At 51.6% G+C, this 24,000-nt stretch overlaps 1 protein-coding gene across 1 annotated transcript in view; it reads right to left on the bottom strand.

The window, feature by feature from the left end:
• dscaml1 (Down syndrome cell adhesion molecule like 1) overlaps positions 1-24,000 on the bottom strand; it is a 130,274-nt gene that overhangs the window by 54,334 nt on the left and 51,940 nt on the right. The window contains exons 4-5 of the mRNA XM_064301498.1: positions 1,481-1,627; positions 960-1,238 (exon numbers count right to left, since the gene is read on the bottom strand). Coding sequence (XP_064157568.1) covers positions 960-1,238; positions 1,481-1,627 — 426 coding nt within the window. The remainder of the gene's footprint in view (positions 1-959; positions 1,239-1,480; positions 1,628-24,000) is intronic.

The following is a 24,000-nucleotide window of genomic DNA, read 5'->3' as shown; positions in this document are numbered from 1 at the left end:
AAAAATAAGTCTGCATCTGTATGGCTGAAAAGAAACAAAATTCAAGTTTTGGAGTGGCTTAGTCAAAGTCCTCACTTGACCCCAATCAAAATGCTGTGGCGGGACCTGAAACAAGCAGCTCAAGCACGAAAAACCTACCAATTTGTCTGAATTAAAGCAGTTCTGCAAAGACGAGTGGGCTAAAAAATTACAGGACTGGTATAAAATTACAGGAAGTGTTTGGTTGCAGTTATTGCTGTTAAAGGTGGTGCAACCAGTTATTACATTTAAGGGGGCAATTACTTTTTCATATGATAACTTTTTTCATTAAACCATTCAGTGTGATAAATATGTAATAATAGAGGAAATCAGGAAGGGGTAAAATACTTTTTCATGGCACTGTATGTACACAATATATGTAAAGGATTCTCTCTTTTGCATTGCTCTACACATGGTTAATTAGCTTCATTATTTGTCATTTTCTTCTTTTGTTACACATGTTAATGTTTAAGGTTTACAACAGAGAAAGCTGATTTCAAAATCTACACAAAAATCTAAGCCAGCAGCTTTTGTCTTCCCTCCATCTCTCTCATTCTCCACTCTCTGCTTCTGCCTCCACTGTTCACCAGCTTGTTTTCTTTTCTCCTCTCATCTCTTCTCCTCCGCTCTTCTCATCTCTCCTTCTCTCCTCTGCTCCTCTCCACCCCTCCTCTCCTCTGCCATTCCTTCCTGTCTCCTCCTCTCCTCCCCTCTTCTCTCCTCCTATCCATTCTCCTCTCCTCTCCCCTCCTCCCCTCTCTCCTCCCATCCTCTCCCTCCTCCCTCTCTCCTCTCCATTCTCCTCTTCTCTCTCCTCCTCTCTCTCTCTCCTCCTCCCATTCTCTCTCCTCTCTCCTCCCCCTCCTCCTCTCTCCTCCTCTCCATTCTCCTCTCCTCTCCTCTCCCCTCTCTCCTCCTCTCTCCCCTCCCCGGCTCCTCACCGATGACGTTGAGGTGTCCGGTCACCTCCTTGGAGCCGAAGCTGTTGGTGACCTCGCAGATGTAGTTGCCGCTGTCCTCCAGGCGCAGGTCGCTGACCGTCAGGCCCGTCAGGCGGCGGGTCCAGCGGGAGTCGGCGGGGAGCGGCCGCCCGTCCTTCAGCCAGCGGATGGTGGGGTTGGGGTACCCCGAGGCGATGCAGGGCAGCTCCACGCTGCGCCCCACCTGCACCTCCCCCGACTGGAAGCTGTCCAGGATGGAGGGGGTGGACTCCGTTGGGTCTGCGGGGGCGGGGCACAATGGGGTCAGAGGTCAACTTTGGTAATGACAGAATTACACAGAGTGTAATCTCCAACCACTTTCCTTTTCTCTCCATCTCCCACCTAGAGAACGAATGCTCACATGTAAACTAACACACACAACCTGTACACACACATACACCGATAAATGCGCATTCACACAGTCTCACATCATGCACAACAGATGCACACACGCACACACACACACACACACACACACTCACCCAGCACAGAAAGCCTGGCCCCATTGCTCTGCCTGGTCTCTCCGCTGTACTTGTGCTTGGTGATGCAGCGGTAGGTGGAGAGAGCGTCCTCCTTCTGCACGTCCGATATGTACAGGGCACCGTAGGACGTCAGGAAGAACCTGTTACCTGCAAGGACAGAAGGGCCAATCATGAGCCAACAAAGACTCACCACAGACTAACATCCCATTACAGTATTTTAACCGGTAGGAAACTGGGCTTGTAACCCAAAAGTTGCAGGTTCGATTCCCAGGTAGGACGCTACCGTTGAACCCTTGGGCAGGGTGCTTCACCTAAATTGCTGCTATATATATCCAGCTGTATAAAAGGATACCTAAACATGCAAAATGCTGTATAAGTAGGACTGGATAAGGGCACCTGCTAAATGCAAGTAATGTAAAATAATGAATAACCGTCAGTCTCTGTGAGTGACAGGGGTGAGAGCCTATCAAAAGTACATTTGACTTTGAGTGATTTGACCCCACCCCTCTACTCAGCAGAAGTTTTTACAGGACTCCTTTCTCTGCTACCACTGGACAGGGTATGGAAGGATGACTTGCGGACCGGGCTTCCTTTTTGGCTAATTAATGGTGTTGCTGGTCAAGCTGCGGTCCTGTAATGGTCAAATCAATGAAAGAGCCTCCGCAGTTCTGAAGTACACAAGGACCCTTCTTTCCACCGGAGGCTTAACACCACTGGCACTGACAATAAATCAGGTCTGTTAGGGAAGTGCACTATATAAATACACAATAAAGCAAACACTGACCACAGATCAGAAACGGCATACACACACACACACACACACACACGCACACACACACACACACATACGCGCACACACACACACACACACACACACACATACGCACGCATGCACGACGCACACGCACGCACGCACGCACACACGCACCACACACACACCACACACGCACACACACGCACACACGCACGCACACACACACACACATACGCTCACACACACACACACACACACACACATACACACACACACACACAAAGCACACACACACAACACACACCACACACACGCACACAACCACACACACACACACACACACGCACACACACACACACACACACACATGCACACACAGGGAGCCTCGGACAGCAGTTATTAATGGCTGTCCGTCTGGTGACTGATGTGCGTATAAGAGGAGTCACAGGTGACAGAGCGAGGTCAAGCGTTAATATTTTACATGCGAGTTATTGCAAAGGTATATCACTGCTCCTCTCACCTAAGTGACTGCTCAGCCACCCTCAGATTTATCTGTATGATACATGTGACTGTGGCCCTGTGTGTGTGTGTGTGTGTGTGTGTGTGTGCACACGTGTGTACCTGTGCCTGTTTGCCACTGAGTAACCGCTCTATGTTATATATTATATGCTATGCCTGCACTTTCTTCAAAATGAATAATTATGCCCTTTCTGAATATATACATCCTGATACATAATCATTTCCGTTGTGACTTCAAATACATGTCACACTCCTTTTGGGATATGGTTTCATGTGAAGTTGCACACTTCCCCAGAATTATTGCCTGCTCATTAAAAGTAAGTAATAAAGAGTTATTGAAGGACTCTTGTAAATCCTGCGAAATCTCCAGCTAATAATGACTGCAGTAATGAAAAACAATGTCCAATTCTGTAGGGATGCACACTTTAACTGGAACTAAAATAAATTAAAGGTAGCGTTGTTTTACTCCGATACTTAACATACAGTGACATACATTTCTCCTAGCTTATTTCAATGAAAAAGAAAAACATGCAGTAGTTAAAAAAATGAGCTTCTGTACCCAATATTTTGGCATCTCTTCTGTCTTTGAACAAGGTAGCTCACTCTAACCACACCAGTAATAACTTATGGTCGCTAATTGGCTCTGGGGGTCACCACGGAGATGAATAATGATGTCACAATCGGCATCGTCATGGTGATGGAGGAGAGCAAGAGAGGAGTGTGAGGTGCTCGAAGAGTGAGCGGTGATGTAGCAGACAACAATAATAGCGATAAAGTGTGTCAGTTTGCGAGCGTGCGTGCGTGCGAGCGTGTGCCAGGGTCGGCACTGCCCTAGTTTCTCCCTGCATGGCATTCTGGGGGGCAGAGCAGCAGAGGAGCTGTCGTTCTCATATCTGGATTTCAAACTTACACAACCTTTTGTGCGCACAAACAAGGACACACAGATGCACACATGCATATCCACACAAACATGCTCACGCACACACTCGTGTGCACAGACGCATCTCACATACATATGAGTGTGTATGCACAGGCACACACACACACACACAAACACACACACACGCACACACACACACACACACGCACACACACGCACGCACACACACACACACACACGCACACACACGCACAAACACACACACAGGTTTATGTTAGGGCTCACAGCGATAGGTCAACATCTGCTGGCTAGGTGCGGTGCAGGCAAGCTCACAGATGCACGACTCAACTGAGACACACAATGAAAAACGGCAACATTTCCTCTTACTTCACACACACGGTTTGGCGAGCTCATTCATGAAACCGAGTTTTCACTGCAAAGAAACGCTCACATTTATTTGTCACAGCAAAGCACAGCTGAAGATGAATCCAGGCCACAGTAGCATGTGCCCCACACAGAGACATGATAAACCATGAACATTTATATTTCTATAGAGACATATGTGCGGGTATATGTCACTGTCTGCTGAGGTAAGGAGAATATGTATTATTGCATGTGTGTGCATGTGCAGAGTGTGTTTATGTGTGTGTGTGTGTGCGTGTGGTGTGTGTGTGTGCATGTGTGGTGTGTCTGTGTGCATGTGTGTGTATGTGGTATGTGTTTGTGTGGTGTGTGCGTGTGTATGTGGTGTGTGTGTGTATGTGTGGTGTGTGTGTGTGCGTGTGTGTGGTGTGTCTGTGCGTGTGTGTGTGTGTGGTATGTGTGTGCGTATATGTGTGGGGTGTGTGTGTATGTGTTTGTGTGGTGTGTGTGTGTGGTGTGTGTGTGTGTGGTGTGTGTGTGTGTGTGTGGTATGTGTGTGTGTATTATCAGTGGGGATACCCCAGTACACAGGCAGCATGCTGTGTGTAACCCTGCAGTGTGTCGGTGTGAAGTGATGTGTGTTCGATTGCGCTTTATGTGCCAGTGATGCATGCCGAACAGATTTATGTTGGGAGAGGACGGATGTCAGCTCTCTGAACCCACACACAGCACTTTGTAATCACACTAACCAACTCCTCCCGATGGCCAGCCTGCCACACAGCCTCACACTACACCCGTGCCCAAACCACACACACCACACACCACACACACACACACACTATACACACACGCACACACCACACCCACACACTATACACACGTGCACACACCACACACACACACTATACACACACGCACACACCACATGCACACACACTATACACACACACACACACATGCACACACCCACACACACTCTATACATGCACATGCACACACGTTCGTACACACACACAAACACTCTACACATGCGTGCACACACGCACACACACACACAGTGTCTCTGCCTCCCTGGTTCTTGTCTCCTCTACCTGTAGCTGCAGGCGGTGGGCAGGGGGCGTGGCAGAGTAATTGTCACACCTGTGGAAGGGGTGATGAAGGAGGCTCTGATCTGATATCTCTCTTTCTCTCTCTCTCTCTCTCTCTCTCTCTCTCTCTCTCTCTCTCTCTCTTTCTCTCTCTCACTCTGACTGCTTCGCATTTGTCTGAGCATGATAAACTGCCTTGGTCAGTCATGGCTAATAAATATCGCAATTTTGCATGTTTTCATGTCTGTGCGTCCATGTTGTCTCTGGCCTGGCTACACACACACACACACACACACAAACACACACACAGCATGGCTGCTTATGTACTGGGGTATTCCGTCTGAAAATGCACACACACACCTACACACACGCGCGCGCGCACGCGCACACACACAAACACTGGAGTGTTTGCAGCCAGATTTTCTGTCTCCACCATTCTTAGTCTTTCTGTCAGTCTCAATCATCCCCTTCCAGTCAATTAAGTCTCAGACACTGTTGACCTTGGCCCCTGCCAGTCTGTGTCTCTGTTAGTCACAGTCAGCCTCAGTCATGGTTTCTTTCCTGATCAGTTTCCATCAGTCTCAGTGCGCGTTTCAGTCTCAGTCCTAGTGATAAAAGGCAAAGAGCCACCAGTCCAGTCTTTTCCTACCCAAGAGACCCCTTTTCAAGTCGCTTTATACCCCCGATTCTGAACTCCAGTGAGTGAAACCTGAGCTAATTCTGAACTCTGAATTTGACGGTCCCGTGTCACAGCACTTCCGCTCTCCGCACCCCCAGATCTGCCCCCCAGCAGCCCTTGAAAGACGGGGGGGGGGGGGTACTCCCCAGGTACTCCAGCGCAGGCCGCCGTCATCACCGGCGTTCAATTAGGCCAGCGATAATCTGAGCGGCGGCGGGGCGGTCCCTGCAGACCCGCGCCGCCGAGCGCTCTATTAACAGACCCGCGCGGCCGGGGACCGCCGCTCTATTTGCGGCCGCCTGTCCACGGAGCCCGAGCGGCCCGGGGCCTCCCGCTCCAACCCTAAATAAACCCAAACGCCCCTGGGGGACCAGGGACCGCACCGGCCAACCAGGAAACACTTCTGTTAACCGTGTCACTGACCGCACCGGCCAACCAGGAAACACTTCTGTTAACCGTGTCACTGACCGCACCGACCAATGAGGAAACACTTCTGTTAACAGTGTCACTGACTGCACCGACCAATGAGGAAACACTTCTGTTAACCGTGTCACTGAACGCACTGACCAATGAGGAAACCCTTTGGTTAACAGTGTCACTGACTGCACCGACCAATGAGGAAACACTTCTGTTAACCGTGTCACTGAACGCACTGACCAATGAGGAAACCCTTTGGTTAACAGTGTCACTGACTGCACCGACCAATGAGGAAACACTTCTGTTAACCGTGTCACTAACTGTACTAACCAATGAGGAAACCCTTGTGTTAATTGTGTCAATGAATGTACTGACCAATGAGGAAACCCTTCAGTTAACCATGTCACAGACTGCACCAACCAATGAGGAAACACTTCTGTTAACCGTGTTACTGACTGTATTAACCAATGATGAAACCCTTTTGTTAACCGTGTCGCTGACCGCACTGACCAATGACAAAACCTTTTTGTTAACCGTGTCACTGACTGTATTAACCAATGAGGAAACCCTTTGGTTAACCGTGTCACTGCCCATCTTTGATCTAGCTGAGTGTGCCACTGGGCAGAGCATGTAAATTTAGCCTTCCTCACTCTCAACATCATCATAAAATCATCTGGCCAAACCAGCCCCACGCTCCCTGTCCGCCTCGGAAACTGATCTCAGGTCAGGTCTGAGGGCGCAGTTACTGTGTCTCACACCCTCGCGGCCTGACCTGAGATCAGTGCTCGTTAAGAGGAGAGGAAGCGAGGGAACCGCGTCACGCACGCCGGTGGCTTTCCACAGCCGTGTGTAAAATGGAGGTGGCGGGGCGGGGCGGGTTTGGGGGCTGGGGTAATGACCGCTAGCGCTCCGGTGAAAGCAGCCTCCTCCTCGGCGCGCGGCGCGCGGGTTTCTGCGCTCGCAGCGGAGCGGAGCGGGCGGGCGGGGCAGGGGTGACGTGCTGAGCGCAGGCCTGTAATTTCAGTGTCGGCCTTTGTTCAGACCTGGGAATTAAGTCTTACAGGATAATGTGCACTTGGCGAATTTAACCCCCTACAACACCACAACTGCCCTGTCACAACACTTCAGGGAGGGAGAGAGAGAGAGAGAGAGCAAGCAGTGAAAGAAAAGAGATGGAGCGGGGAAGGAAGAAGAACAGCGAAAAAGAGAATAAGAAAGAAACAGTCAGCAAGAAAAGCCAGCAAAGGTGGGAAAAGGGTGAGAAAGGAAGGGACTAGAGGTCTTAATCCCCCTCCTCTCACAATCTTCCCTCTGTTTCCGTCAACTGCTCTCCACTCTCCTCCTCCTCATGCCTCCCACTCACCACCTCTCTCCTCCTCCCACCTCCTCTCTCTTCCTGCCACCTCCAATCGGCTCCCCACACCTCCCCTCTCCTTCTCTCACTCCCTCTCTGCTCTCCACACCTGTCCTCTCCTCCTCTGACCCATCCGCTCTGCTCCCCACACCTCCTGTCCGCTCCCCACACTGCCCCTCTCCTCCTCTGACCCGTCCGCTCTGCTCCCCACACCTCCTGTCCGCTCCCCACACTGCCCCTCTCCTCCTCTGACCTGTCCGCTCTGCTCCCCACACCTCACCGTCCGTCTCCCCACTCTTTGCTCCCACACTGCCTCCCCTCCTGACTCTTCCAGCCTGCTCCCCACACCTCCCGGCCGCTCCCAACTGCCTTCCTCCTCTGGACGCCCTCCATGCCCACACCTCCATCCGATCTCCTCCTCAGGCGCCGCAGGCACGAGCTCTGGCGTCCGCCAGGCCGGCCGCTGGCAGAGCGCAGTGACAGAGACAGCTCCAGAGCGGGAGTCTAGCAGGCAGAGCAGAGCGCGGGTAAAACCAGCTCTCCCCCTCCACCACCCTCCCTCCTCTCCGCTTCATGATGTTACGCCAAGTGGCAGGCGAAGTGAAATATTAATTACTAAATCACTACACTCTCTCTCTCTCTCTACACCCCTCTCTCTCCATCTCTCTCTATACCTCTTTCACTCTCTCTCTACGCACCTCTCTCTCTCATGTGTGTGTGTGTGTGATCATGCAACCATGATCTCACCCATTCCTAAATTGCCATACACCCATGACAGCCGCCCTCAAAAAAGAGTCAAAAAAGCACAACGCACAACCTCAGTGGTTAACGTGGCCGAGATGGTGGACCACAGTGGTCCTGTTGGTTCGGGACGGGTCTTGCTGTCACATATTGGCTCGGATTGCAGAGCCATCTATCAATTCCTGTCGCTCATCAACAGTTCATCAGTATATTTGTATCTATACCTATCAGTTCCTCAGTCAAATAAATCATGCAGTAACTCATAAATCCCAGTTTGAACTTGGAAATGGGATGGTGTTTTCCATGCAGACAGAGAGAAGGGAGGCGTGGCCACAGAAAAAACGAGACAAAATGTATTTTCACCGATCGTGTTACAGTTTAGATAGCAAGAGGCAAAACAAAAGCGGCAGGAACTAGGGTGGGCGCGTGTAAGAGAAAGAGAGAGGGGGGCACTAGGCGAGGGGTGGACGAGGGGAGCGCAGGATGCAGGAGTCTGGAAGAGAGAGAGAGAGAGAGAGAGGCACCGGCGGGCTCGCCCCGGCTCCTGGAGCCCAGCATGCTAATGGCGGGCGGAGCCGCGATGCTAACGAGCTCCGCGCTTCAAACCCATCGCCCGGCCCATTACTTATTAATGCTCTGCGTCTCTACCAGCCCCCCCGCCGCGCGCGCTCTCGCCCGCCCGCCCCCCCCAGCTTCCGCTCTCCCTGTTGCTAGGGGCCGCCCGCTGCTTCCTGGGCCCGTGCCGAGGTTTTCGGTGGGGGTGCGTGGGGAGCGCGGACGGACAAACGGACAGGTCGGCGCACTGTGGGGATTCCGTGCGGACGTACGGACGTATAGAGGGAGAGACGGGCGCGAGCAGCCTTAAAGAGGCAGAGATTCGGTGAGAGGGACGGGCTCGCCAGCGGAGGGACGCCATTGGTTGGCTGTGCGTTGGGGCTGCTCGGCCCGACTCTGCCAGGACGACCGCGGAAGGACGGAAAAAAACACACTTCAAAGGGTCCAGCAGACCAGCGCCCTCCGCTTTATACTGCACAACGGAAGTTTGAGACGAGAGAGAGAGAGAGAGAGAGAGAGAGAGAGAGAGAGAGAGAGAGAGAGGGGGGGGGAGCCATGGATCAAAGAGGATGTGTGTCAGCGGAAGAGGGAAGCCTTTGTGCTGTGACAGAGGGAGAGAGCCAGAGATAGAGAGAGGGAGGAAAGTCACTCTGCACAGGTGCACACACACACACACACACAAATGTCCATATTTGTGAGGACGTCCCATTTGATCCCCAAAAGTCACCCACTGCCCCTCCCCACCAGGATAACTAATAGCTAGGCCCAGGTAAACTTCAGCAGGAGGGACCAGCGCACTCGGGACGCTGTGTCTGATGATGACGCAGTGAGACAAACACACTGGTCCTAATCAGCTGGTGGTCCTCAGACCGGACCCTGGGGCCGGGACCCGCGGGGACACGGTCCTACACACACATTCACGTGTGTGTGAACTACCGGGGACGCGCGGCCTGTCGGACTCCGCACGCCGCTTCCTGCACACTGGCAGACGTTAATAAGCCTGAACTGCCAGGGGGGAGAGGGCAGCCTCTCGTCCTGCGAACGCACAGGTGAACGCACTTTGCGCTACATCAGGGGACTTATGGCGGCAGACCCTGCAAGAGTCAGTCCCCCCCCCCGCTCCCTCTTTATCCGTTTACCCAATCATTCCGTTCGGTCTCACTCACCCCTCCTAACCCTAACCCCCCCCCCCCTTCCCTAGTTCAGCGTTTCATTCCTCCCTCCCCTCTCTCCTTCTTTTTCCCCATACTGATCTGTGATTCCAGTCTCTCTCTCCTCCGTCTCTGACAGGGCTGTTTCTCTCTCTTCAAACTCCATATTCGGTGACAGAATTCAAGCCCACATCCCTTCTGTGTTTGTGTTCCCTCACCCTCCCTCTCTCCGTCTCTCTCTCTCCCTCATCTCCCTTTCCCTCGCTCTCCCTCCCTCCCTCCCTCCCTCTCTCTCTCTCTGTCCCTCTCTCCACTCATCCGGTTTAAGTTGTCCCACATTCTGTTTGGTGCAGCCAATCTGCGAGTCTGAGTGTGCTTATGTGTGCGCTTGCATGTGAAAATGTGTGTTTGTGTGTGTCTGAGTGCACATGTGTGCCCCCCTCTCTCTCTCTCTCTCTCTCTCTCTCTCTCTCACTGTCTCTCAGTTATAAACACAAGACAAAATATATCACGGGTCCTAGCTTTTAAAAAGCGAAACGTGGCCTGCTTCTGAGATGTGAATGCCTTTCAGGGTTTTTTTTGGAGGCGGGGGTTGTCTCCCCCCCATCCGGCGTGTTACCAGCCCGTCTCCTGTTCGCTCCACGCACCACGGGCCACCTCGGTGGCGAACATTCTATTAATAAACTCACATTCACCGGGACTCATTAGAGAACAGCTCACCGCCTCTCCGAGTGCCATTATTCTCTCACTCAATTCGACAAATGTTTGCTCCTCCTGAACACCGATAGATAGCAGCCCGGCCCGTCTCCCCGACACGCTCAGACAGAGAGGCGCGCCCCGCCCCGCGCACGCGCGGCTACACAAACACGGGCACGTGACCGAAAGGGACGCACGAGCGCAGACGCGCACTAAACCGCCGTTTGCGTGTGCATGTGCTGCGCATATCTGCGCATATGAGTGCGTGCGCTCCCTCTGTCTGTGTTTTTCCTCTTCGTGAAAACCGAAGGAAAAGTTGAAGGAAAGATTTCTGCTTTCTGCCGTTATTTGATTGAAAGTAAAGTGTTCTAATTCTACAGACCAATCACTTTGAAAATCTGTTCCAATGTTCCTAAGGCAACAATGAGCAACAGGGGGAAGCACTTCACATACAATGGCCTCCCGTAGTATTGAATGCTAATAACCATCTCTAAGCCTGTGTTAACACTAACAGGACCAGGCATATTTTAAAAGGTAACCTCTGACCTTACCCGCATGAGTGCAACCATGGGTCTGTCTCCTGCTCTGGCCAATAGTAGCCAGGAATCCGACACCCAGGAAATATGCAAAACCACGATAAAAAAAAATAAAATAAAAAAAACTAAAGCCATGTTAGAGCAGAGAGGTCACCAGGTTCATGTTGAACTGGGCACAGGGGGAACGCTATCAGGTCACTGTGTGCATATCAATGAAAGAGAATATGTGTGTGTGTGTGTGTGTGTGTGTGTGTGTGTGTGTGTGTGTATGCATGCATGTGTGTGTGTGTGTGTGTGTGTGTGTGCACACCAGGAGAAAGAGCAGAACCCAACGCATGACCAAGAGACATGTCTGTTCCACCCTCTCTCTCTATCTCTCCCCCTCTCTCTGCACCTCTTCTTCCATCTCTCTTCCAGCCTCTTGTTCAATCTCTTTTCCTCCCTCTCTCTCTCTGTTTCTCTTCCTCCCTTTCTCTCTGTTTCCCTTCTTCCCCCCCCCCCCCCCCTGACTCTTGTCCTCCCCCACTCTCCGTAATTCTCTGCCTCTCTTTCCAGTCCTGTATCTCTGCAGCGATACATCACTGTTTCCAAAGGGGACTGTTTAAAATCATAATGGCAATGAATGAAAGGAAAAAATGGAGAGAGGGAGAGAAGAGAGGGAAGGAGAGGAGAAAAGCCCTTGTGATTAACAGCCGTGGCGGGTGGCTGGGCGGGGGAAGTTTTTGTCATTAGTCGCCGTCGTGGCTGTGACAAAAGGCTCTGCACAGTGGACGCTCGCATAATTACATTCTGGAGGCTCGCAAATAATGACATAACCCGTGCACGTATTCCAGGGATGACTCCCGGCCAATCACAGAGCGCCATTACCGGGGGGGACGACTCTGGCACCGCCAGGAGGCACGGTCAAAGGGAGGGAGACGAAAGAGAGGGGAGGACAAGGGGTACAGGCCGAGGACTGAGGGGTACACAGGCCGAGGAGATTTAGAGCCACACAGATTGAGAAAGAGAAGGAGAAAGGGAGAGGAGGATCGATGCAAAGAGAAGTGAGTGGATGAAAGTGACACAGAGGAAAAAGGAAAATATTTTAGTTTTGACTGTGTGCAACGTGAAGCATTTCAGCGGACTAGAGAGACCGGTTCAGCACCATGGACAGAAGACCAGCACCATGGACAGGATGCAATGCATGTCTCCAGTTCCCAGGGGAGCCATTTCCATCACCAAAACACCCCACCCCAGAGCTATCTTCACTATAAACTCCAGTGCACAGGCAAGAAGGTTAAACAGAGCACATTCATAAGCATCAGCACAAATTTGCACAGGATCATATGGTGCACCGCTTCGAGAACCCATTTAAGTCAGTTTTGGACTGGTGCAGAGTGGAGCTGAGACCTGGGGGTTGCCTGTACAAATCCCAGATGGGGCATAGCGGTCATAAATTTAACCCACTTGCCCAGGCTACAATCCGGCTGGGCGAATGTGCCACACAAGGGGTAGAGAGCAAAAAGGGCAAAGCAGGTGACCTTCATATGAGTCTGCTGGCCAAGCAAGGTCACCTCAGAGAGAGAGAGAGAGAGAGAGAGAGGGAGAGACAGAGAAGAGATGGAGTGAGAGCGAGGGGGGAGGTAGGAGGGAGAGAAAGAGAGACACAGAGAGAGAGAGAGAGAGAGAGAGAAATACATGGTGTGAGAGGGAGGGGGGAGGTAGAGAGAGAGAGAGAGAGAGAGCGCGATTGGGGGGTGCGCACAGAGCCTGGCTCCTCCTCCTCTCCATGCTGCTCTCCTGTGTGCCGGGTCCTATTTATTTGATAATTACCACAGGGCCATTACAGCTGATGCAGAAGAGCCGTCTCGCAGGCTTCTAAAAGCAATTTCATTTTAAATCCCCAGCAACCCTCCAGCAACCCCCCCAGCCCCCCGCCCCCCCCTCCAACTGGCGCCCTGTGTTATTAGGCTGGCCACAAGCTGGTATGGCACCCACACCCAATTAACTGCCCTACCTCGCAGCACACTGACAGGGGGATGGGGTAACAGCAGCAAGGATGGGGGTAATATAGATTGTGTTCTAATAAAACGCCTGTTCCTGCTCCTAAATCTTGTAATCTTGTATCTCGCCCCCCCCCACCCCCCTCCTCCTCCTCCATCTCTTCCCTTCAGTGCTCGGTACATTAACACTGCCATTACAATGGACAATGAGCTGAAATGAATAGGGCTCCGGCGTAATCCCAGCCTCTGAAATCAATACGCAGGCCCCTCCCCCCTCCCCCCCCCACCCCCGCCTCCACCCCCGCCCAACCAGCCACCTCTATCATGTTCTTTCCTCTCCCTCTTAAGGTTTGAAGGTTTAGCATATGGCTGACAATGGGAAATATACACTTCCTGAAGGCAAATCTCTCTTTATCTTTTCTCCTTCTCCTCTCTTGCTCTCTCGCTCACTCTTTCTGTCTCTCGGTTTCATACTTGCTCAGTTTTTCTGAATGACCCCACCCCCCCACCCCACCCCACCCCACTTTTTAATTCAGTTAACACCGAAAATAGTATCAGCAAGGCTAGACTTTACTAAGACGCCCCCCCCCCCCCCCCCCATTCCCCAGCTCACAGGTAACATTCTCACAACACTGCTTCATGGCTCTGGGGGGTGTGGGGCGTAGGTGAAGGCGGGAGAATTCCTCCAGACAGGAAAATGGAGGCCCCTCCAGATACATGGAGGCTGGTCGCCTGTGCCTAGAACTGGCTCTGCATATGTCAGTTCCATAAACATGTTGAAGGGAATGCCAAATTCTGTGGTCCCCTAGCCATGACATCAGCTGTGTGCGACGTTATTGCAATGCATCTTGGGGTTTGTAGTTCTGCAGTAGTAGCATGCTCTCTCTGCCCTCCGATAAACTCCCATCAATTAAAACAAAACTTCAAGCAGTATTGCCACAACACATACAACACAAAATTTAAATATCTAACAATGGCATATTTTAACAAACAAACCCAATTCCAATAATATTCTAAAAGCCTTCCTCTCTTCATTTTTTCCATATCCTTCTCTCTCACCCTCCCTCCCTCCCTCTCTTCCTGTCCTTTTCTCTTACATACCCTCCTTCTCTCTCTCGCTCTTCTCATCCCCCCCCCCGCTCTCCTCTGTCGGGGGCAGCTGTGCTGTGTTGCAGTGGTTAGAGGAGAGGGGTTTGTGAGGACTAATGTGCTCATTAAAAAGGCATGCTTCACCGTCAAATGCCAACTGCTGTTCTCTCTCTCCCTCGCTCCTTCTCTCCCTTCACTACAATTTTTTTTCTGCTGAAATGTGCCCCCCCCTCCCTCATCTGCATCCCCTCCACTGACCCACAGCCATGCCTGACCGAAATATATAACAAAATGAAATAAACAGAAACGCCCACCGCAAACAGTCATAAATATACCCAGTTAGAAGCAGAATAAACCAAATTTCTTCCCCCCCCTCTCCCCCTCTCTCTCTCTCTCCTTACTGCCTCTTTCCTGCTTTCGCCCGCACTCCCGCTCTCTCTCTCCCCCCCTCTACCCCCCTTTCCCCTCGATGTTAAAGGCTTCTCCCACAATCTGGCAACCCTAATTAGAAAAATCATAAATATTCAAGGAGCAAGATGAAGAGGGAGGAAGGGAGCAGTGGAGAACGAGAGAAAGAGAGAGGGAGAGAGGAGGAGGGGATCCAAGAGATGAGGGGGGGGGAAAGCGAGGGAAAGATTCTACGAGTAGGGGAGAGCAAGAAAGAGCGACAGAGAGAGAGGGGGAAGGACAGGGTTTGACAGAGGGAAGGAACCAGTGCAAGTTCATAAAATATACACCATACACAACCCCCCCCCCCATATACACCTCTCCAGAGGGGGGTTTTGCGTCTTTGAACACTCACATTCACAAGGACTTAGTATTGTGATATTTCCTCAGAAAGGGTTCTCCTAAGTGACGGTCTCGCCATCGCCAGCCAAACGACGCGCGGGCGGCGCGCGGGAACGCCATCGAGGCGCGGGGCCGCTCCCTCGCACCCCGCCGCCAAATCACTGAACCGCCCCGGCGCGGAACGCCAACCAAACACCTTAACCCCACGAGTGCTGAGGTGCACAGAAAAACACCTTCAATTATTCATCATCGAATAAAATTACAGAACGCAGACGTGTTAAAAAAAAAAAGGGAGCGCGCGCATATGAATTAATGACCGGTCTGCGGACGGGTTCGCCACGGAAATCGCGTGTTTTGCGGGGCGGGGGGGGGGGGGGGGTATTTTTAGAGACGACCCACTTCACATGGTCGTAATGCAGAGGGAATGTGGGCCGAGTTCCCACACAAATCAATACCACACATCCGTCAAAACTTCACCCTCCGCCCCGCCCCTCCCCCCCCCTCCCCCCCAACCTACTTCCCGCCAGCATCGCCGCACTGATCCACAGACAGCTCCCGTCCCCTGAAAAGCATGGCAGGATGAACTCAGGGGGCTGCTCGGGCTGTTCCCAGATCAGTAGGTTGCCTTACACCGCAATTCTCACTTCATCAACAGCTGTTGCTGCAGCTTAGACACGTGGAATTCAGTCAACATCTACCCTTAACACTGAGTCAGAATTTTGGATCATAATGGTAGAGAGAAAAAAAATCACTTGTTACTTTTGAATTTAATTTTTAGGACAAATGTTGATAAGATCCATGCTGGAATTGCTTTTGACTCCTTCTGGAGTTACACTTTAACACGTGTTAAAAAATGGAACCTAGTGACACAGAGTGTATGGCTCTTCAATGAACACGCAAGGCACATTAATGAACACGTGTGGCTCCAAAAGCCTCCATATTTAAAGGGATGGTCAGCTGTTCTCTGTATCCAATGGCTGTGGTTTCCCATTGGCTGCATGAGTTCATGTTGTTCTTTCCCTTTAAATAACGGGACGACCACTGGTCAGACCCAGGAAACCCCGCGGGCAGGAAAGGCGCTATATAGACAGATGCTCCAGAGCGGGACAGGGGCCTCGTGGGTCGTGTGGGGGCCGTGTGGGGGCCCCCGCGCCCGCTGGACTTCGCCTCCCTGCCTCTCTGTCTCTTCTGCCTCAGTGGCTGAGTGCCCCGTCCCAATTTAGCCAAAGCCACCGTCATCACTGAGCACTGGGGACAATGCAGGGAGAGAGAGAGAGAGAGAGAGGGGGAGAGAAAGAGAAAGAGAGGGAGAAAGGTAGAGAGAAAGAGAGGGATTCCAGCCCAACTCTCTCCTTTCGCTTGTTTGTTTGGGGAGGGGGCATCAGAACAGGACAGAGGGGGGAGAGATGGTTACCTATAATAGGCTCATTTGTACAACCTTACACACACAGACCACACACACACACACACACACACACACACACGCACACACACAGACCTCTCTCTCACACACACACACACAGACCTCTCTCTCTCACACACACACACACACACACACACACAGACCTCTCTCACACACACACATTTCCCCGGCCACTGTAGGCACAGAAGGGCACACTCGGCTGGGTAATGAGAGATGGCGGAGATGGCGGTCATGCAGAAGAGATGCGTATCAAGCGCACTGGCATTCTGCAGGCTGCGGCCCCCGCCACGCCCCGCCCCGGCGCGCCCCGCCCGTCTAGCGTCTGGGGGCCCGTCTGCACGGAGCCTGGAGCCTCCTCGGGCCCTGGCCCGCGCTGGTCTCCGTTCAGCAGACAGGGAAAGACACCCCAGAATGCAGCGGGGCAGTCCCCTCCTGCCGTACTGCCGTTTAAAGAAACGCCGCCCAAGAAGATCAAAACACTGACTCAGTTCATCTTGGCTCAGGCCAGACGCGTGCCGCACAGGGAGAGGAGAGGGAGAGAGAGGAGAGAAATGAGAGATACTAATGAAACATATTATATATGGCGTGTCTTTGTGTATCTGCACTGTGTCAAATATATGCGACGGTTATGGGTCTGTGTATGTGTGTGTATACCGCAAGTGTGTGTGTGTGTGTGTGCGCGAATACATGCAAACATGCATTCTCGTGTTTATATGTGTGTGTGTCTGTGTGCGTGCGTGCTCGTGTATATGAGTGTGTAAGTGTGTTTGTGTGTATGCGTGTGTGTATGCGTGTGAGTATTGGTCAGTGTGTCTGTGTGTGTGTGTGTGTGTGTGTTGCGTGTGTGTGGCGTAGGTAGTGTCTGTGTGTGTGTGTGTGTGTGTGTGTGTGTGCGCGTGTGAGTATTGGTAAGCGTGTCTGTGTGTGTGTGTGTGTGTGTGTCTCTGTGTGTGTGTGTGTCTCTGTGTGTGCGTGTGTGTGTGTGTCTCTGTGTGTGAGTGCGTGTGTGTATGCGTGTGAGTATTGGTAAGTGTGTGTGTGTGTGTCTCTGTGTGTGAGTGTGTGTGTGTGTCTCTGTGTGTGAGTGCGTGTGTGTATGCGTGTGAGTATTGGTCAGTGTGTCTGTGTGTGTGTGTGTGTGTGTGTCTCTGTGTGTGAGTGCGTGTGTGCGTGGTTTGGTCGTGTGTCTGTGTGTGTGTGTGTGTGTGTCTCTGTGTGTGAGTGCGTGTGTGTATGCGTGTGAGTATTGGTCAGTGTGTCTGTGTGTGTGTCTGTGTGTGTGTGTGTCTCTGTGTGTAGTGTTCTGTGGTAGTGCGTGTGTGTAGCGTGTGGTATGTCAGTGTTTGTGTGTGTGTGTGTGGTCTCTGTGTGTGAGTGCTGTGTATGCGTGTGAGTATGGTATGTGTGTGTGTGTCTCTGTGTGTGAGTGTGTGTATATGTGAATGCAGTGCAGAAGATGCAGTCAAAGCAGCTGACCCCCCCAGAGTGAATGCCACTGAAATTGCCATAAATCAACATAATCAGAGCAGTTTCTCTCTTTTTCTCTCGCATTCATCCCTCTGCTCTCTCTCTCCCTGCCTCTTCCTCCTTTCTCCTCCTTTTTCCATCCTACCCATCCCTCATTCAAATTCCCCAAATCTGCCCCTCCCTTGTTATCTTCCTCTCCATCTCATCAACCTCCTCCCCTCTTCTCTCTCTCCTCCCTCTCTCTGCCTCATTCTACCTTAATCCCTCTCTCTCTCTCTCTCTCTCCTTTACTCTCTCTCTCTCTCTGTGTGACAGTGGATGTTTCTGATTTACAGAGGTGACAGAAATAGCTCCCATTCATCAGCGTGGCAGCCGGTGGGTGGGGGGATGGATAGAAGGAGAGAGGGATGGAGAGAGAGAGAGAGAAAGAGAGAGAGAGAGAGCGCTGAGGCAGGGGGGTATTCCTCCGTCTTTCCCCCCGGTTGCACCCTCCGTCTGGGTCGACGGAAGAGAAGACGCTGGAGCTCCAGATTAAACAGTTATTCTGTTCCGCATTTGTCTTCACCGGAGCGTGCGGACATCCTGATTAATTATCTACAATGAATTGCCAAACAGGCACCCATTTCCAGAAATGTAATTGTTCTCTTTTATACTCAGCAATAAAGCTATTCTAGATCTGAATTTGAATGGGTATGGTAATATAATACAGTGAAATGAGAGCGAGACTGTGGGGAGGGAGAGACGGAGGGAGGGAGAGAAAGAGAGCAGGAGAGAGAGAGAGGGAGGGAGGGAGAGAAAGAGAGCAGGAGAGAGAGAGAGAGAGAGAGAGGGAGGGAGGGGGGAGAGAGAGGGAGAGAGAGCGCTGAGTGTGTCAGTCCTGCTTTCTCTGCTCAGATGTGATGGTGCCATGTCCCCCGGCACTGGGACACATTAGCTGCATTAAGTGAGATGACAGGTCCCTCCCATTACCCCAGCTGGTGGCAGAGAGAGAACCGGACCTGCTTTACTCTGACAACTGCGTCACACACACACACACACACACACGCATACTCATACACGCGCACACACACATGCATGCGTGCGCACACACACACACATACTCATACACGCGCACACACACACGCGCACACGCATACTCATACACGCGCACACACGCGCACACACGCGCGCGCACGCACACATGCACAAACTCAACTGTTTCTTTTATTTTTTCACATTTAAACACACACACACACATTTTAACTCGGGACACACAAGCAAACAATACACACGGATACACATAATTGCAAATACGGTGATCTTACACACACACACACGTGCACACACACACACACACACATGCACGCGTACACACACACACACACACACACACACACGTGCACACACACACACACACACATGCACACACACACACACACACCAGCACACACACACACCCACAACACACACACACACACACCGCACACACCACACACGCACCACACACACGCACACACACACACCGCACACACACACACACACACGCGCACCACACACACGCACACACACACCGACACACACACACGGCACACACACACACCACACACACACTGCACACACTGCGTACACACACACACACACACACACACAAAGATGGTTCTGTTGATGTGCTTACGTATGAGACAGTGTAGTGTATCCTGTATATATGACTGCTGATGAGGTGGGGTTAGGTGTGCAGGTGGCGTGTGAGGTGGGGCCTGTGCTGTGCCCTGTATCATGGCCTCCCCAGCTGAATTATTCACCAACACCCTGTCCCGTGTTGGGGTTAAACAGGGACCCACCGCAGTCCACTCCTTTCAATTATGCAGCCGTTCATCCACGCGGACCGCAAGATACCTCCCTCCACTCTGTCTCTCTCCATCCCTCGCCCTCCTCTCTCCCTACATCCTTTGCCCTCCCTCACCCACCCTCCATCCCTTTCTCCCTCTGTCTCCCCATCCCTCTCTCACAGTCTCTTTCTCCATCCTTTTCCCTCCCTCACCCTGCATCCCTTTCGGTCTCTGTCCCGCCATCCCTCTCTCTCACTTTCTTCCTCCATCCTGCTTCCTCCCTCTGTCACTCTGACCCCCTCTCTCCCTCTCTTTCTCCATCCTTTGACCTCCCTCTCCCTCCATCCCTCTCTCTTGCTCTCTTTCTCCCTCCATCTCCCTCCCTGTCACTCTGACCCTGTCTCATTCCCTCTTTCTTCTCCATCTCTCACTCTTCATCCCTCTCTTTCTGCCTGTCTGCACTTGCAAAATAGGCTTCATGAGAGTTAGCACAGCAATTAAGCACTGTTTTCATGTATGTGTTATGCGTGAATTCTATACAAACACAGTATGTGTTTCATTATCATGGCTAAAAAAAATTAATTAATGCCTTTAAACATCAAGGCCACACCTTTTCTCTTTCTACTTTGCATTCTCTCTCTCTCTCCCTCACTCTCTCTCTCTATCTCTCTCTCTCTCTCTCTCCATCTCTCTCTCTCTCTCTCCATCTCTCTCTCTATCTCTACCTATCTCTTTCTCTTAAATTAGACGCAGAGGCTTCATCCAAAGCGCTCACACCCGCTGACAAATCTACGGCAGAAGCTAAACAGCCTTTATCAGAGAGGGACGACCTACAGGACAAACGCTCAATGTTTCATTCACAGCCCGAGTGACCCGTGCGATGTCTCCTCGCTGTCTGACACGATCTCTCCCGTGCGACAGCGGAGGGGCTGCCGGGACTGCGAAGGTCTGCGAGGTCTGCGATTCGCCGGTGGGGGGGTCAGAGAAAGGACGAGGAACCCCGAACCCACCGCCCCCCCCCACACGTCTTTCTCTGTCTCCCACCAGAATATTAGGAGAGGATTACACTCTCAGTCTGTGTTTTGACTCTCAGCAGAGAGATGGAAGGAGGGAAAGAGAGAGAGAAAGAGGGTGGGGGGGGGGTGAAGATGTTGTAAGGGGGTTAGTGAAGACGTTTTTTTTTTTTTCCTCAAATGCGATTTCTCCACACTGCCGACTGTAATCTCCCCGGGAAAATCTGTCTTTAGCCAAACGAGGGAAGAAAAGAGGAGAGAGGGAAAAGCCATCTTTATCCAAATCCAATTGTGGAGGGAAGAAGGGAGCGAGGAGGAGGAGGAGGAGAAGAAGGAAAGGATCTTGTAATTTGTCTGAGGGATTACCGGGAGAAAGGGCTTTGGAGGAGGACCTGGGCCTGGCGGGCTGCTGTGTGTGTGTGTGTGTGTGTGTGTGTGTGTGTGCGTGTGTGTGTGCGCGCATGTCTGTGCGTGTGTGTATGTTAGTAGCAGACTGGTACAGAGACCATTAAAAAACGTGCTCTGTTCCCTCTCTGACCCACATGGACACCCAGCTGAACCCCGCCCACGCCCCTGACATGGCCTGCAGTCACCCCGGCGGGGCGGGGCGAGGCGGGACGGGACGGGGACGGGGACGGGGACGGGGACGGGGGAAAGGCACTCAACTCGTCCCTCTCTGGCAGTAACCTCTCCTGACAGCCCCAATTAGACAGTGCGGCAGCAGTCAGGACCAGGAACACGTCAAAGTCACATCTCCCCCTACTCCAAGAAAACCCACCCCCCTCCCCCCACCCCTGAGTACCCCCCCCCCCCACGCCAAAGCCAGGGCAGGATGGGGGTAAGCAGGAGGGCTCGTCTGATCCCTGCTGGGGGCCTGAATAGACAGAATAGAAGAGATTGGCTGTTGGCTAGAATCTGAGATTCAACACTGTGTGGGGGAATATTTACAGCAATGTGGCAATACAGACTACACACACACACACACACACACAAACACACTCACACACACAAACACACACGTACACACACACACGCATGCAGACACACACACACGTATGCACATACACACACACGCACACATGCAGACAGACACACACACGAACACACACGTATACACACACACACGCAGACACACACACACGCAGACACACACACACACGTACACGCAGACGCAGACACACACACACGCACGCAGACACACACACTCTCTCGCGCATCAGCACAGCACACTGTAAGAAAGCAGGACCGCAGGCCAGATATGTGTCAGCATGTCAGTGCACAGATAGCCCCTGTCCCTCTCCGTCCGGCTGTGTCTCTTTGAGTGACAGTGATACACTGGCCCCTTTCAGCACTGAACCAACACTCAGCACTGACACTTCCTCTATAACATCGCTTGCAAGAAAACCTACTGCGTGACTAGGACTACAATATATTTATCCATATATGATATGCTCTCTATATATAGCATATTATATATGGATAAATATATTGTAGTCCTAGTTTATGCACCATATATAGAAGTAAACCATCACAGTGAGCTCCATAATGTTCAAGACATATTTTTCTTTATTTGGCTCTGTACTCCAATTCACATATGGTAAAGTGCAGATACTCAGCTTTTATTAAAGGTTCCTTTTTTATACATTTTGGTTTCACCATGTAGAAATTACAGCACTTTTTATACAAAGTTCCACCATTTCATTGCAGGTATAAAATTGTGGAGCACAGAGCCAAATCAAGAAAAATCTCAGACGTCATGAAGCTCACTGTACACAAATGAATTTGTATTTATTTTTTAATTTAATCTTTATTTAACCAGGTAGTTCAACTGAGAACTGAATTCTCTTTTTCAATAATGACCTTGAGAAGGACTTTGAGAAAATGGGAAGGGAATGCAAGGGTTGGTTTAGCCAATCAGAAGCAGGGGGGTGATCAGGTGGACAGATATGAAGAGACAGTTTTTGCAGGAATTTGCATCCCTGCTCTTATGAGAAGTGCCACAGGATCGTTTTACATTATTTCCTTTTAAAGGAGAACAAAGAGGCCTCACCTCCTCTCATATCTGCTGCTTGGTTCAGACAGGCAGAATGCAGAAAGGGTAACAGGTAGAGGAGGTGGCAGGGTATGGAGCCCATACCCACGCAGGGCTCCAGAGACCGTCTCCTTACGGGCTACACCACAGGCTTTGCTGCGTCACGGAATCTTTAAAGACCGCAGCAAGTCAGGCCTACGGTTTGCTTTCTCATCCAAAGGATGATATATATATATATATAGAGAGAGAGACTCCAAAATAAGCACTGTGCCAGTGACTTATGGGGAAATACCGCAAACAGGGCAGAGTAAAACCCTTTACAAGAGGTCAACACAAAAACGCACTCGCGCACACCCAAGCGTGCACAAACGCACGCTCACGTGCTCACATGCATGCTTGCTCACGTATATGCGAACACCCTCCGACCCTCCATCCCTCTCTGTCTGCACGCACACACACACGCACACACAATGAATGCTGCTTGCACGTTCACATGCTCCCTTGCACACTCAAACATTACCCCCTCTCTCATGGACATGCATACACACACGTATGCATGGATGCATGCACACATGCACACACACACACGCATGCATACACGCACATGCACACACACGCACACACACACACGCGCGCAGAGGGGGATGTCGTCCCAGATTGGAGAGCACTGTGTGGCACTAAGCTGATTACTGTCACTCACCCTGCCTGTGCCCTTCCACAATTAGGTCACCTCTCCACCCTCCCTTTCCCTCTTTCTCTCTCTCTCTCTCTCACTCCCCCTCCTCTCTCTCTCTCTCTGCCCCCCATTCATTTTCAAGTGCCGCAAAAGCATGAAATAGCTGTTTACACCAAAGCGGGATCCAACCCTTCGCTCGCCGAACAATATCAACAGAGCTGCTGATGACAAGGGAAGCAGCGAAACGGAGAATAATACTAATATTGACAGTAATCCTTTGGAGCTCCCCCCCCCCCCCCCACCCCCTTAAACGTCTGGCACATCCGCCTGCCCTTCACTCTTCCCAAGATTCTATAGCTCCACTCAAAGATGCTCCACTGACAGGCCCAGACGCGCGCGGGCCGCCTAGCCGAAGCCGCGGCGTCAGCTAACGCTTCGGTCCTCATCTCCGTTTCATCCCTCCTTCTTTTAATCTCCGCACGCCAGGATTTCGCGCGGAAAAGGAATA

Source organism: Anguilla rostrata, chromosome 12 (genome assembly GCF_018555375.3).
Source record: "Anguilla rostrata isolate EN2019 chromosome 12, ASM1855537v3, whole genome shotgun sequence".
NCBI classification, from domain to species: Eukaryota; Metazoa; Chordata; class Actinopteri; order Anguilliformes; family Anguillidae; genus Anguilla; species Anguilla rostrata.
This window is presented reverse-complemented; position numbering and strand designations above follow the sequence as displayed.